The sequence below is a fragment of the Leptodactylus fuscus genome, chromosome 2, assembly GCF_031893055.1.
Source record: "Leptodactylus fuscus isolate aLepFus1 chromosome 2, aLepFus1.hap2, whole genome shotgun sequence".
In the NCBI taxonomy this organism is placed as follows: domain Eukaryota; kingdom Metazoa; phylum Chordata; class Amphibia; order Anura; family Leptodactylidae; genus Leptodactylus; species Leptodactylus fuscus.
Genome location: NC_134266.1, coordinates 188342838 through 188357658, shown reverse-complemented (window position 1 = coordinate 188357658; position 14821 = coordinate 188342838). Strand labels below are relative to the sequence as shown.

At 41.5% G+C, this 14821-nt stretch overlaps 1 protein-coding gene across 1 annotated transcript in view; it reads right to left on the bottom strand.

The window, feature by feature from the left end:
* PCCA (propionyl-CoA carboxylase subunit alpha) overlaps nt 1-14821 on the bottom strand; it is a 360616-nt gene that overhangs the window by 188056 nt on the left and 157739 nt on the right. Inside the window, exons 13-14 of the mRNA XM_075265336.1 lie at nt 4898-5041; nt 3596-3670 (exon numbers count right to left, since the gene is read on the bottom strand). Of these exons, the coding sequence (XP_075121437.1) occupies nt 3596-3670; nt 4898-5041 (219 nt within the window). The remainder of the gene's footprint in view (nt 1-3595; nt 3671-4897; nt 5042-14821) is intronic.

The following is a 14821-nucleotide window of genomic DNA, read 5'->3' as shown; positions in this document are numbered from 1 at the left end:
CAAACAAATTACTAATCATTGGTAATCCATTTGTGTCCAACACCTTCACAGAAAGTGAAGAATACTTTCAAAATAATGTTAATAGTTTATTTTTGTCAGTTGACAAAAGTGAGAGAATGGCCAAATGAGAAATATGAAATTAATATTTGGTGTAAACATCCTTTGTCTTCAGAACAGAATCAGTTCTTCTAGGAGGTTCACGTCACACAGTTTTTTTAAGGAACTCGGCAGGGAAGTTGTTCCAAAGATCTTGGAAAACGAACCACAGATCTTGTGTAGATGTAGGATTTTTCAAATCTTTCTGCCTCTTCAAGTAATCCCAGATAGACTCAATGATGATGAAATCAGGGCTCTGAGGGGGCCATATCATAATTTCCTGGAATTCCTCCTTCAGGGGGTGGTTACACCACATATTAATTAGTTAGATTTCTCTTTTGCTCACTTACACCTACCTAAAAGATTTGCACCATCTGTAATATATACATATCTATAAAATACATATAAGGTTCTGCATGCATCTTCCCAGTCACATCTTCATCTCTTAGAAAGCAGGTGTACACCACAACTTCCCGAAAACTACACTGCTCAAAAAAATACAGGGAGCACTGAAATAACACATCCTAGATGTGAATGAATGAAATATTCTCATTGAATACTTTATGTACAAAGTTCATCGTGATCACAACAAAATCAGCGAAAAAACACACTACAGGCTGATCCAACTTTGATGTAATGTCCTTAAAACATGTGAAAATGAGGCACAGTAGTGTGTGTGGCCTCCATGTACCTGTATGAACTCCCTACAATGCCTGGACATGCTCCTGATGACGTGGCGGATGGTCTCCTGAGAGATCTCCTCCCAGACCTGGACTAAAGCATCATCCAACTCCTGGACAGTCTGTGGTGCAAAGTGACGTTGGTGGATGGAGCGAGACATGATGTCCCAGATGTGCTCAATCGGATTCAGGTCTGGGGAACGGACTGGCCAGTCCATAGCTTCAATGCCTTCATCTTGCAAAAACTGCTGACACACTCTAGCCACATGAGGTCTGGCATTATCCTGCATTAGGAGGAACCCAGGGCCAACTGCACCAACATATGGTCTCACAAGGGGTCTGAGGATCTCATGGCAGTCAGGCTACCTCTGGCTGTGCGGCCCTCCAAAGAAATGCCTCCCCACATCATTACTGACCCACTGCCAAACTGGTCATGCTGAAGGATGTTGCAGGCAGCAGATCACTATCCAAGGCGTCTCCAGACGTGCACCACAGACTATCCAGGAGTCGGCAGATGCTTTAGTCCAGGTCTGGAAGGAGATCCCTCAGGAGACCATCCACAATCTCATCAGTAGCATGCCCAGGCATTGTAGGGAGGTCATACAGGCACGTGGAGGCCACACACACTACTGAGACTCATTTTGACATGTTTTAAGGACATTATATCAAAGTTGGATCAGCCTGTAGTGTGTTTTTCCACTTTAATTTGGGGTGGGGGGGGGACTCCAAATCCAGTCCCCCATTGGTTAATAAATTTGATTTCCATTGATGATTTTTGTGCGATTTTGTTGTCATCAGTATCGATTTTAGATGTTCAGATGTGCCATATTTACACCAGTGTCTAGTTGCATCTACTATAGTAAATCTGGGCCAATATTTCTTCTACAGACCTTAAAGGGGTGATCTAGGATAAGAAAATCAAGTCTGCTTTCTTCCAGAGGCAAGGCCACACGTGCCCATAGGTTATGTGTAGTATTACTCCTTTAATTCTATATAAACTAAAATAAATTACACATTTTGTTAATGTATCACTTTACTATACTTGACTGCTATAAAAAAAACACAGTGATACTGCATTATATAGTAAGTGACCTTACATCACAGGAACTTCAAGCAACATCAACTCAAAGTTATCCATAATGAGTGAAACTAAGTGGTGCTAAAGTAAACGATCAAAACCAAATTACTGCCCAAACCTGAAGGAAATCTAAGTGGTCAAGATTAAATAATAAAAAAAAAAATAGCCCATTAATATTTATTGACAATTTACTCTTGCAAATCCCAGCTCTTAGTTATTGCAGTTTTATAGGGTGAGCATGTGTGCATTTAGAAGTAACCATATTTTTTATTAAATCATTAAAGCACTGTGGTTAATTGAAAACTCTGGGTAAAGAAGGAACCCTGTGAAAACATAATTATCTTACTTGCAATTAATTCTACAATTAGATGCAAAAGATGCTGCTGACTAAGAATATCTGCTCCCATTTTCACAAAACATCATCAAGCAATAGGCTTGATGTCCTTACCACAGTGCTGAAGCCTCTGGCATAATTAAACTGTATTTTGCCTGGACTGTAACATACCACGTGAAGCTTGAAGCATCTCCCGCCCTTCATTCTCAATTCACCTCTCCCTCAAAGCACAACTCCCAGCCCGCTATGTCTACCTGACAAGTGACAGCCCAATCTGATTAAATGCTTGCAAGGGAGGGGACAAGTGGGCCTCCATGACAGGCCAAAAGTGATCACCATGGAGATACATAATTACAGCTGTCAACGCGTCTACTGTCCTGCTGGCATCAATTTGATTGCTCCCAGCAATAATGATAGACAAAGCTTAGTGTGCACTCCCCTGCACCCAATCGCTTTATCTATCCCTTGGTCCATTTAGCTGACATGCTACATTCATATAAGCAAATAACAGCAGTACGTAGGATATTTAAGGCATTTTAATTGTTTTTTTCCCCTTTCTCCAGATAGCTTGCAAGCACAAATGTTATTACACAAAACTCCTGCTGCAGCATTAATTGAAGAAAGATTTGGTGGGACATTGTCCGTAGGGGGTACGGTTTTGTCCATTATCACTTGTACTTTCAACAGGTCTCACGTTTGAAAACTGCAAATTGCAGAAACTTGCAAGGGCAAAATGTTTGACATCTTGTTAGCTATTAAAATGTAGAAAAAAAAAAACTGTGCAAAAAAAAAAGCCTGAATAATTAACGTACATTTTAATTCAATGAGTCTTTTGCTTGATGTTCACAAGTGATGCTTAAGCACAACCTCTAATGTATGTTTTCTCTTCTAATATTTAGCAAGACATAATGTCTGTTAAACCCTTGCAATTTTTCTTCTACTCTCAGGCTTTGAACACAGCATGGAGTCTCTGAGCCAAGAAAGGGTCAGGTCCCATTAGAAAGAATATGGGAAAAACAATTTTAAGAAGTGAAATAAATCACATATCCAATAACATCTTTAAATTTTGAATTCTCCCCCTATTCCATGTAAGTAATCAGTCTGAGTAATCTCACACACAGATGGTATTGCCCCTGTCAGTCTCCAAGCAAAACACAGGGTCACAGTTACACCAATTTTACTTCTATTGCATAGAAAACGGAGACCTTTTTGTTCTTTTTATGCAGCAGAAAACCAAACAGACAGACTAGTCAAAAATGTTCAACGGACAAAAAGTGCTTTGTCGCATGTAAACTGGCTGGGCCACAATACAATATTTCTGCTGTAATTGTACTACCATACTACTGCCTTGTTTCCGGCTAAACAGAATAACAGCAACAAATTCTGCAGAAGGATATAACAACATACCCCTGGCAAGTGGTGTGGCTCACTGTACTGGGACAGACGACCAATGGAGGGTAGGCCAAAAGATTTGTACGGATCCTGAAATAGTAAAAATAAATAAATAAACACATACATACATACATAAAATCAGAAAGTAGCATTTAACTTCTACTCCTACTCAGATATTAAAATGAAGCTAATAAATAACCTTTGCTAATAAATTAATGACATACAATAAATGCTAACACTCGTGATCCAATGACATGTTCTAGGTTAAGGGAAATTTCTCCTCGTGGAGATAAAGAAGTAGAGACAAGACATGGAAGTGTTTTCCCAAGTAAACCAATCTCTACATTAGGGAGCTTTCACACGGAGTGTACACTCTGCTCAGACACGTAAACACTACAGATGAGCGAACAGTAAAATGTTCGATATTCGTTTCAAGTAGCCCCTCAATATTCGACTACTCGAATCGAATATCGAACCCCATTATAGTCTATGGGGGTTAAATGCTCGTTTCAGGGGTAGGCAACGTTCGATCAAATTACACTTACCAAGTCCATGAGTGAGGGTCGGGCTGGATCCTCCGAGAAGTCTTCTCCGTGCAGCGTCCCCGCGGCGTCTTCCGGTTCTGAATTCACTCTGCCAGGCATCGGGCCTGGGCAGAGCCGACTGCGCATGTCCGCACTACAAGCGGGCATGCGCAGTCGGCTCTGCCCAGGCCCGATGCCTGGCAGAGTGAATTCAGAGCCAGAAGACGCCGCGGGGAAGCTGCATGGAGTAGACTTCTAAATGTAGGAGAAGAACCAGCATTGATTGGCCGAATGCTGTACAGTCGGCCAATCAATGCTGGTTCTGCATCGAACTTTTCCATTCGAATAGCGAGTGGTACTCGATCGAGTACGAGTATTTCGAATACTGTAGTGTTCGATCGAATAGCTACTCAATCGAGTACTACTCGCTCATCTCTAGTAAACACGTGTCAAAGTGACCGCTGTAAAAAAGATCCTATAGACTTCAATGTGTGGTGGTCTTACACGCGCTATACATTGAAATCGATGGGAAGCTTCCAGCTCCGTACACTGTATAGTACCTGGCCCGACAGCAGTCCTGACCAACTTATCAGTTTGGAGTTCAGGATTTGACCCCCCGGATAAGACCTTGATGGTCTATTCTGACAACAAGCCATTAAAAAAATGCAATAACTGAATACTAAAGAAAACTCTCACATAATGCTTTCCAAATGTAAACCCCTGACTTTGCTTCTGACCTTTACCACAATTCAGTCATCAATTAAACAAGAACTATTGCCAGCATTGTTTTTACCTCAGCATAGACACGACATTCAACCGCCCAGCCATTTATGGGTATATCAGCCTGTTTATGCTTTAGAGAGTAACCTTTTGCAATACGGATCATTTCTTCTACAAGGTCCAGGCCAGTGATACACTCTGTGATGGGATGTTCAACCTGTAATGAAAACAGCCAATGAAGAGGAGAGCAAATATAGAAGGGCAGATTTATTAATATGTGCAGTTTTAATAAATAAAGTAGTAAGAAATGGTAAGAAGGTCCAAAAAACTCTCACCAAATCATTCAGCAATGTGATATGTCTCTAAAGCGACTTCAAGATATGCTCACATTGGAGCCAAATACTCAGGGGGGGGGGGGGGGTTAACCACAAAATGGAATTCAAGCCAAGGAAGGATTCTTCGTATGACTGGCATCAATGGCGCCCAATAAACCCCATTTAATTGAAACAATTTTTTGAGAGGACCTTAAACCTTCTTTGACTGCAGTGGGACAGCTTTGTCATGTGATGTTTTTGTAGGTTTTCCTGCTGGCTGTGGAGGTTTGTGACTACTGTCCTGTGTGGCTAATAGGTTTGGATTTGCAAAATTCTCTGGACAAGATGGAGGAGGCAAGGGGTGGAAGAGCAAGTTTGAGTTTGCTTTGTGAAAAAAATATTGCTGAAAACTCAATAAAAATGTTGTATGACAGAACCAAGCTTTTCAAGATGGTCCTTAAAGGGGAAATGTACACAGTGACAGTCACAATTATGACATATCAGAGATAGTATAGAGCATCTAGGTTTTAGAACAGTTCTTATAGTAATTTGCTGTGATGTGACACAATTTTGGTCAAAATCTCATTGCAATTGGAAGCTAAAGAAAGTAAAACATTTTTATTTTTTGATTTGGGGTGCTTCAGGGGCCTTTTGTAACTGTATTTGTCAGGCCAGAGATGGGGCACTCTCTGTTATTGCCTAAGTAAGTCATTTTAAAAAAGTGACTCCTCAATCTATTTCACTGTCACTTAAAGTAAATCTATCAGATTGAACAAATTGTTTGATATGCAGGCAGCAGTAACTGAGCACTTTAGTAAGAAAAGATAAAGCGTAATGTATATTATATCTGTTCGTTCTGAAACTAGGAGTCCAGTAGATGGTTCTAATAAAAACATCTACAGCCACTTCTCTGCCCACTCATACAGGGAAGGCTGCCAATCATTGAGTAGGACCTCCCACTGGATTCCTATGCCCAGTATAGGAAGAGATGCAAATGAATAAAGGACAACTTATACCGAATATAAAGATGCTAAACTCCTTCTGTTCTACAGCAAACTACTGACACATAAGTCAGCATACTCAACATGAAAAGTCCCTTAAAGGGATTCTACCATTAAAACAGTTTTTTTCTGGTTGACACGTAGGAATAGCCTTAAGAAAGGCTATTCTTCTCCTACCTTTAGAAGTCTTCTCCATGCCGCCGTTCGGTAGAAATCCAACGGCCACAAGAAAAATGGCCGCTTACACAGTAAGTAAGCGGCCATTTTCTTGTGGCCTGTGTGCATGCACATTTGGCTCTGCCCGAGGCCTACAAGTTTCACCGCCTGCGCCGGAAGAAGACATGTGAAGAGGATGTTCCTGAAGAAGATGGAGGCGGCGCTGGAGACTTCTCTTGCAGCATTGGGGGAAGCCCCAGTGCTGTTTGAGTGCTGGGACCCGCCCCCAGTGTTGCGAGAGAACTCATTTGCATACCGACAAAAACCGGGATTTCTACTGAACGGCGGCGCAGAGAAGACATCTAAAGGTAGGAGAAGAATAGCCTTTCTTAAGGCTATTCCTATGTGTCAACCAGAAAAAAAATGTTTTAATGGTAGAATCCCTTTAAAACTATTCTGCTGCACTTTTCCTCACTAATCCTAAGTACTTATATAAACATATACATATATACATAAGAAAAATAAATGGTAAAATAAGTCAAGAAATAAATTGGTCCTCAGCTTTTCAATGGCAGAGCTGGTGAACATATTGATAATGTTGCTTTTTTCATAATACATGTTATTAATACCATATGACTGTTAAATTAAATTTTGCTGGTGGCTACGTCTTAAAGGTGTTGTTGTACATGGTTAAAAGGCTACATGTTTTTCTTAAGCATATGGAAATTTGTCTTTTTTTTCTAATCTATCGATTGCCAGCTGAATCTTGCTAAATATATAAAAACTGTGCATTAATCTTGCAATCTGTTGTATTTTACATGTACAAGTTTAGGAAGCTTATCATCATGCTGTTCTGTTATACTCAACATGGCAAGCATGGCAGCAGCTTATGATTTCCTGTATTACTAGTTTACTCTAAATCTTAGCCATTCGCCTGCTTTCACTAACCTGTCCTGACAAGCAACCAGATTAGCGTAATCTTACATCAGCGCAGTGTAGCAGAAAGGAGCAGATGGATCCTTCAGGTTTTTTCCCTCTAGACTTATCTGTGGAGTGCTTAGCATGCACAATAGCAAAGATGGACTGGAGGTCTTATCAGCAAATTATTGCTAACGGTTTTGGAAGATGCCATTGTGGGAATAACCCCAGCTTTTCACACCATGTCTTTGGCCAGCCTGCTTACAGTGTGTGCTATTCTCAGAAAAAGTTCAGTGGCATATGGGAAGCATAGGCAATACTACTAATTCTGTAATGTTAATTGCCAACCCTGCCCTGGACTTAAAAAGAAATTAAGTGTTTTACAACTAATGATATAAGGTAATGTCAATCTATAACAGGGTAAAACAAATAACGGGACAGCTTCTACTGTTCTCACCATTTTGTTAATAGGACGTTACATACATATTCATTTTGCCAATTCACACAACAGAATGTATTACAGTCTTACAACATAAAATGGCAGGCAATGCAAACCATGTTTCTTGATTGCAGAAAGTTAAACATTATTAACACAAAACCACAAATTTTAAACAAAGTATCCCCTGAAAAAAACAAAAAAAACAGACTGCTGGATTTCAACAGGCTAATTTTTGTTCTAGGGACCAAAGCCATTTGGAGCTTACTCTCCTCCCCTGCAGGAATGTGGCTCAGTGGTTAGTACAGTTGCCATGCAGTGCTGAGGTCCTAGAGTTTGTATGTTCTGCCCTTGGGTTTTTTAAAATTTTTCATGGGTTTTCTTTGGGTACTCTGGTTTCTTCCCACATACCAAAAAAAGAAAGTTGCTTCTGAACAAACAACTGACCCTTGTAGGTGTTGGGGATGAATGCCTGTATGTCAGCCACTAACTCCCCTACCACACAATGCTCTCTGCTCTTTGAGTCTCAGGGAGAAAATCACATTACAAGTGTTTGTCATGATCATTAAAAAACACATGCATTTGGCCATGTTGGGTCATGCATGTGTAAAGGGGAAACAGAAGGAATAGATACCTAATGTCTATGGTCAATCTTACACAGAAATTCTCTCATGGCAGTAAACAACAATTGAAAGAGAAAATACTACGTTACCAAACATTTTGGTCATTTCTTGTCCTCAACTATTTCATCAAAGGTAAAGTTAATACAATGCCACAGCAATGAAAATAAAACTACATGATATATGCAAGTACATGTGCAACCCACAAATAGTGGTAAATGTGTGCGAATAGGAGTAGAGTGAGGTATAACACCTGTAGGATGGTGACACACTAGGTTCCTGGATGCTGCATCCAGCTCCCAATCGCCAATACTTTCACTTTTCTGTAAGTGAAACACTGATAAATTTCAGCCACATTTAATTCCTGGCTGTGCGGTAACAGCAAAACCGCACCCAGGAATTAATGATTGTCACACTTACCCCAAAGTGACAGCACTGGTGCCCAGGGACTGGATTTGGCTATAGGCGCATCTGGATACAGAGTTTGTAATCTACTAACAAAAAGTACCTTTAGGCCTCCTGCAAACAAACGGCATGGATGTGGTTTTCACTGACTCATACATATTAATTTATTTTATTTTGCTTACTTGTATAGCACCATAATATTCCACAGAGCTTGACAGACATGGTCAGTCACTGTCCCATTTAGGGCTCACAATCTACATTCCCTATCAGTATGTCTTTGGAGTGTGGGAGGAAACCGGAGTACCTGAAGGAAACCCATGCAAACACGAGGAAAACACAAACTCCTTGCTGATGTTGTCCTTGGAAGGATTCGAAACCAGGACTCCTGTTACAGTGCTAACCACTGAGCCACCGTGCTGCCCATGAACTGATAGGGCCACGATCACAGATAGAGAAAGGACCTGCTCCATATTTTGCATCTCTTCTATTTAGCCCGGACACATAGCTGCAGAAACGACGGCTGTGTGTATGGGCACATTGAAAAGTATGGGTCCATACTTTTAGACACTATAGCAAATAAAAAGTATAGTCATATGCATTACAATTTAGCAACTTCATGTGTCTCGCATTTATAGCAATAAAGCCCATCATGAGGTACTAATTAAGTATATATCTTCATCACTGAGGTCCTTAATTAATACCTCCATATGTCTTACATACTAGTAACCTTTATGCGAAAAACACAGGGTTTATTGTGAGGGTCATTATGGGGTTAATCAGTATTAATGTGAGACAAATTGAGATACTAAAACTAAATTAATAACCCCAAATGTCTAACATTAATAGGAATAGTAACTCCAGCATGTACCGATTTTATTTATTTACTAGCATGTGCTCGTGACTTCGTCCACGGGTTGTCGGCGGCGGCGAACCGCGCACATCTGCTGTATTGGGGGGGAGGGGGCGCGAATATCCGCCGTGTGCAAAGGCGGATCTCCCTCGCCCCTGTGTATCTTTTTGCCCCCCTTCTGCCCTTTCTCCCTGCATCTACCGTGGGCCCCGAAGCACTCTCCCTCCCTCCTCTCACGAACCCCCATCCCGTGGTGGCACCCTGAACTGTACTCTGGGGCCCCTCCCACGCGCCACCGTACATGCATGTTCCAGTAATCCCTTGGACAGCCTACTGTCCTGGTTTTTATTGTACTGTAGGACCGGGCACCCTCCTTCTAGCTCCTAAAGTGTGGGCCACGCACCAGCCTCCCATGGGCACCCTTGTAAATTGTAGTGTCACTCATCGCCGGCCAGGGCCCCTGCACACGTTCGCTCGGAGCTGCAGCCTAGTCTGGCGTGGTGCTTACCCGGCCGGTACAGGTGAGTCCCGCGGTGCTGCACTGGCCCCCTGTACACCCTGGTCTGTGGGCACGGCTGTGGGCCACCGTCCCGAGACTGTGGCGACTGGGGGGTACTTACCCAGCCGGCGAGTGCTGGTGTGGACCCTGCAGATTTTCTCTTGAGTTTCCGCGTGGCTGTGTGCTGTGCCTAAGACTTGCTCCCGTTGATGGTGTTGGTGTGCCCCGCAGAGCCAGGTGGCTTGGCTGCAGCGCGCCAGTTCAGTGAGCATCCGCTTTGTTGGCTGGCTTGCAAAACTGACATGGCCCCGCCCTCTGCCTTGTGCGGGCTTATCAGAAGGCGCTGCTGCTCCACAGGCCCACCCTCCGCCTGGCGTGCACCAATGGGAGCTCTGCATTAATCTTGCAGAACCAGGATTACGTCATCTTGGGTCCTGCCGCGGAGCAAGGGTTCGGTTTTGCCGGTCGCAGTGGGCTTGTCGGCGGTGTGGGAGGTTAGCAAAGTAGCCTATCTTTCCTTCCTGACAATTATGTCGGTGTGTGCAAAATTTGAGCCCAATCCCTTCAGTCGTTTGGCTGTGATAGTGGAACAAACATCCAAACACACAAACTTTACATCCAAACACACAAACTTTTATAATATTAGTAGGATAGGATTTATTTATTTATTTTGAAGCGATGCTCTTTATTTACCCCCTCTCATTGGTGGCAGATAGGGTAGCAAAAGAAGGGGGAGGGTCCTACACCTGTGCTGTAACAAAGCACTAAAGGGATGCTCCCTCTTTTTTTAATTCTTGTAGGTCCCAAACAGTCAGTGTACTGGCTTCCGTGGCAGCAAAATATGTCCCGCGTGCCAGGGTTTGTTGACCCCAGCCTTAGATTAAAATATCTGGAAAATGGTCATCATTTGTCAATCCAGAGAATATTTACATGTTCTGCTAATGCTATGGACCAACAAAATACTGTAGGATATTTAACTGGTATGTTCTCTATAGTAAGCATCATTGGAGAGACCTGACTAGTCTTGTTTGTTCACACTTTATTCCAGCTATTAATGAATATGTTGAACACGATTGTAAAGCATAAAAGTCAGCATTATTAGGGTTGTCTCATGATTGACTAAATATCACATAACCCATGTATTAACATAAAATCTCTGATCTGTTTTATTAAAGAAAAAAAACACAAGGCAGAATGTGAAAAAGGAACTATGCCCTTTTAATTCCTTAAATGGTGAATTAAGGAGGCAGGCAGACATCACAGCATGGGAAGGTGTGTAGGCACATCCTTACAGCTATAATGTGGTGTATGCAGCTTGTATAATGGTCTGCAGCTGTGCGTTGCACAATCCATGCAGGCAGCATTACCAAGCATTAGACAGACTGACTGTTTGTTCAATTAACATACAACTGGACTTATTACTGTAAGATTTTCTGTCCCATCCATTACTGAAAAGGGAACACACTGTAGTAAAAGTGTGTATTATACATAATAGATGTACTGGTACTCAATCAGAAATGTACATAAGTAGCATAGTGAATGTCAGAAGGGAAAAAAAATGTTTTGTATCTGACATTATTCTCCCCCCAAAAAAATAAAAATAAATAAATAATGAGATAAAGCCTACAAGTTAGGGGTAGTTTTTAGAGATGAGCGAGTACTATTCGAAACTCCCGTTTCGAATAGCACACACCCATAGGAATGAATGGATGCAGCCGACACACAGGGGGTTAAGCGGCCAGCCACCGGCAAAGTCTGCGTGCCGGCCACTTCCATTCATTTCTATGAGTGCGTGCTATTCGAAGCGGGAGTCTCGAATAGTACTCGCTCATCTCTAGGAGTTATACATCTGACAATGGACTACACAGATGTAGATAACATAGGAAGAATAGATACTTCCATGTAGCAAGATTGAGTCTTAAATTAATCACAAATGAAGAAAAAAAAAGAAACTACAGAAGAAAACTTTGATGATGCAACATTGTGTTTCTTTTTAAGGGCTACTTTGGTTTAAGCAATTTAAATTTATTTGTTGTATAATGAAAAGTCAAACCATTTACCAATACATTTCTTAAATCAATTTCTTGTGGTTTTCAAGATCTCTGCTTAAAGAAGCACTCCAGAATTTATTTATTTTTATTCATTCATTATGTACCTATTCCCCCAATATATTTAACTCAGGCTAGTATTGCCTTACTTAGTTATTCCATTCTGACAATTCAGGGTCTTCTTTCCATTTGGGTTATGTAATCTCAGGGTGACCCGTAAGAATAACATAGCTTTCTGTTCTCTCACCATCCATCATCTCACCATCTCTGGCAACAGACCCTTTCTGTATGATTGAAGCAGCATGGATTGTACTGCATGGGGGGAGAAACTCTGCTATCTCTAACTATTGCTGATATAAAACAGCTTGTGTAACACACCAATAATGAAGGAGATCACAGTCAGGGTTGGACTGGCCCACCGGGAACCAGTGAATCCCCCGGTGGGCACCAAGCCTTGACTATCAGTCCTCATTTTCCCAATGCAGATGCATTGGTCAGGGGTCCGATCGGGATGGTCAGGGGCCTGGCCGGGTCGGGCCCCTGACCAATGCACTTGCATTGACAAAATGAGGACTGATAGTGGTCAGGGGCCGGATCAGTAAGTTCAGGGGGCCTGGGCTGCTGGCAGCTGGCCACCTTTAATCATTACAGTGCTACAGTGTCAATTGCCCAGGGCCCTGAACATACAGGGCCCCTCCCCCTCCCAGCAGTGAGTCATCGCTTAGATCGTACTGTGTGGGGACAGGGAGCAGTCTGCTGCAATGCGCCACTTCTAACAAATGTGAGTATATTTTTTTCTTCTTTGGTAAAATGTAATATTTAATATGTATATGTGTACATTTGTTTAACCCTTAAGTACTGTCATGGTGTCTATCATACACCACTACCATACACATATCATTATGCTAGAAACCATGATAGTACTTAAGGGTCAAAGAATGCGTCTTGTATACTGTGTGAGTACTGTATGTTTGTTTACAGGTATGTGTGAGTATATACAGTATGCTATAATAATGTACTATGTGTAAGTGTATGGATATTATATATTTTATCCCTCTATGTCAGTCAGAAAGCTGACAGAGGGACTGAGCTTCTATTTTTTATCATACAGAAGAACATCACGTTTTTGAAGCCTTCCTAATAGTCTATTGTTTGGAATAATGAAATATAATACTTTGATTCCAATGGCTAACAAATCAACAAAACAATAAAATATGGGGTACATAGTCTGGAACTTCCCAGACCTCATGGAGTAAATCCTCAAAATGAAGGTGGATCATACATGAATCTCTGCCTTATACCATCGCGTCATTATCATGTGCTACAATACAACTGATTCTACATAGTATTTTAGTGCATATTAATGTGTATAATATTGACATATAGTAACAGATTCACATTATTATTTTACTAAAATTCTTAAATGATATGAAACGCATAAAACTGATGAAGTGATACAATATATGCTATTTTTAGACATAACAGATGGTGCATCACATGTCTCTCTAACCTGGTTGAGTGGCACAGAAAAGAGTAAATAATAGGCGAAACATTGAGTGACAAAGTACATGGTATACTTGCAATTTAGGAGGAATTAAGTTTAAGACTTGCATGGAAATTGTCAATCAAGACACTGTCAGCACAAAAATGACAGGAAGCAAACCAATGCACAAAATGCAAACATTTTTTTTTCTTTGGCAGACTGAGTATTTCAGAATGCAAAATGAGACAACCTATATAATAACAGGCTACAAAAGGAGGCATCTTTGAAAATTCACAGCATCTGTTAGCAGTGAGAGGAAGGGCAAAATAAGAGTTTCAAGTTTTAGCTCTCCACAGGGTGCACACCCACTGAACAAATGCTTTCCCAATGCAGATCTTGCACAGTCATTAGAAGCATATGGGGTACTAGGAAGACAACATTTATTCTAGAGGTTAACTTAGTATAGTGCAGAAACAAAAATAAAGGAAAAAGAACTTTATATTGTGGTTTTCTAAAAAAAAAAAAAAAAAAAAAAGTGCAAATCTCACATGAGGGGACATTGACACTGTATTACACAAAGTGGTCCTGTTTGAAGAAGAAAAGGCTCCAGGAGTCTCCTAAAAAAAATAAAATAAAATAAAGGGCTGACCTCCCAGACTCCCAGAAGAATCTCTCAGGCTAGCAGTCACTTTATATTTGACCATGGCCGCACCTCTATTGAGACGAGGCGGCCACCTCAGGTGGCACCCGCGGAAACTTCACCATTTTTATTTTTTTTTTACTTTTTTTTTTCACTGTTACTCACCCCGACTGGATCCGGTGTTACTCCTAGCAGGCTTCGGGCCTGTATGGTATTGTCCCAGACCACATGACGTCTGGGACATTACCATAAACGCCCGAATATGCTAGGAGTAACATCAGATCCAGAGAGTTAAGTAATAGTGTTTATTATATTTCTTCACCTCCCCTGGGGCTCCGATTATTATACTGTTCGGTCTGAAAATAGAGTTGGGTAGGCAACTGTGGGCATAATAGAGGTTGCAGAGTCCACTGTGGGCATAACAGAGGTTTCAGGGGGTCGCTATAGGGCATAATAGAAGTTGCAGGGGGCCACTGTGGGGCATAATAGAGGTTGCAGGTGGTCACTGTGGGGCATAATAGAGGGTGTGCGAAGAAGTGAGGAGTCAAAGAAGTCTCTGTTGCAAACTTTACAGAGTCATTTCACAGTGGTCATGGCGGTCCAAAGGGAAGAGACAGGAATTGTGAG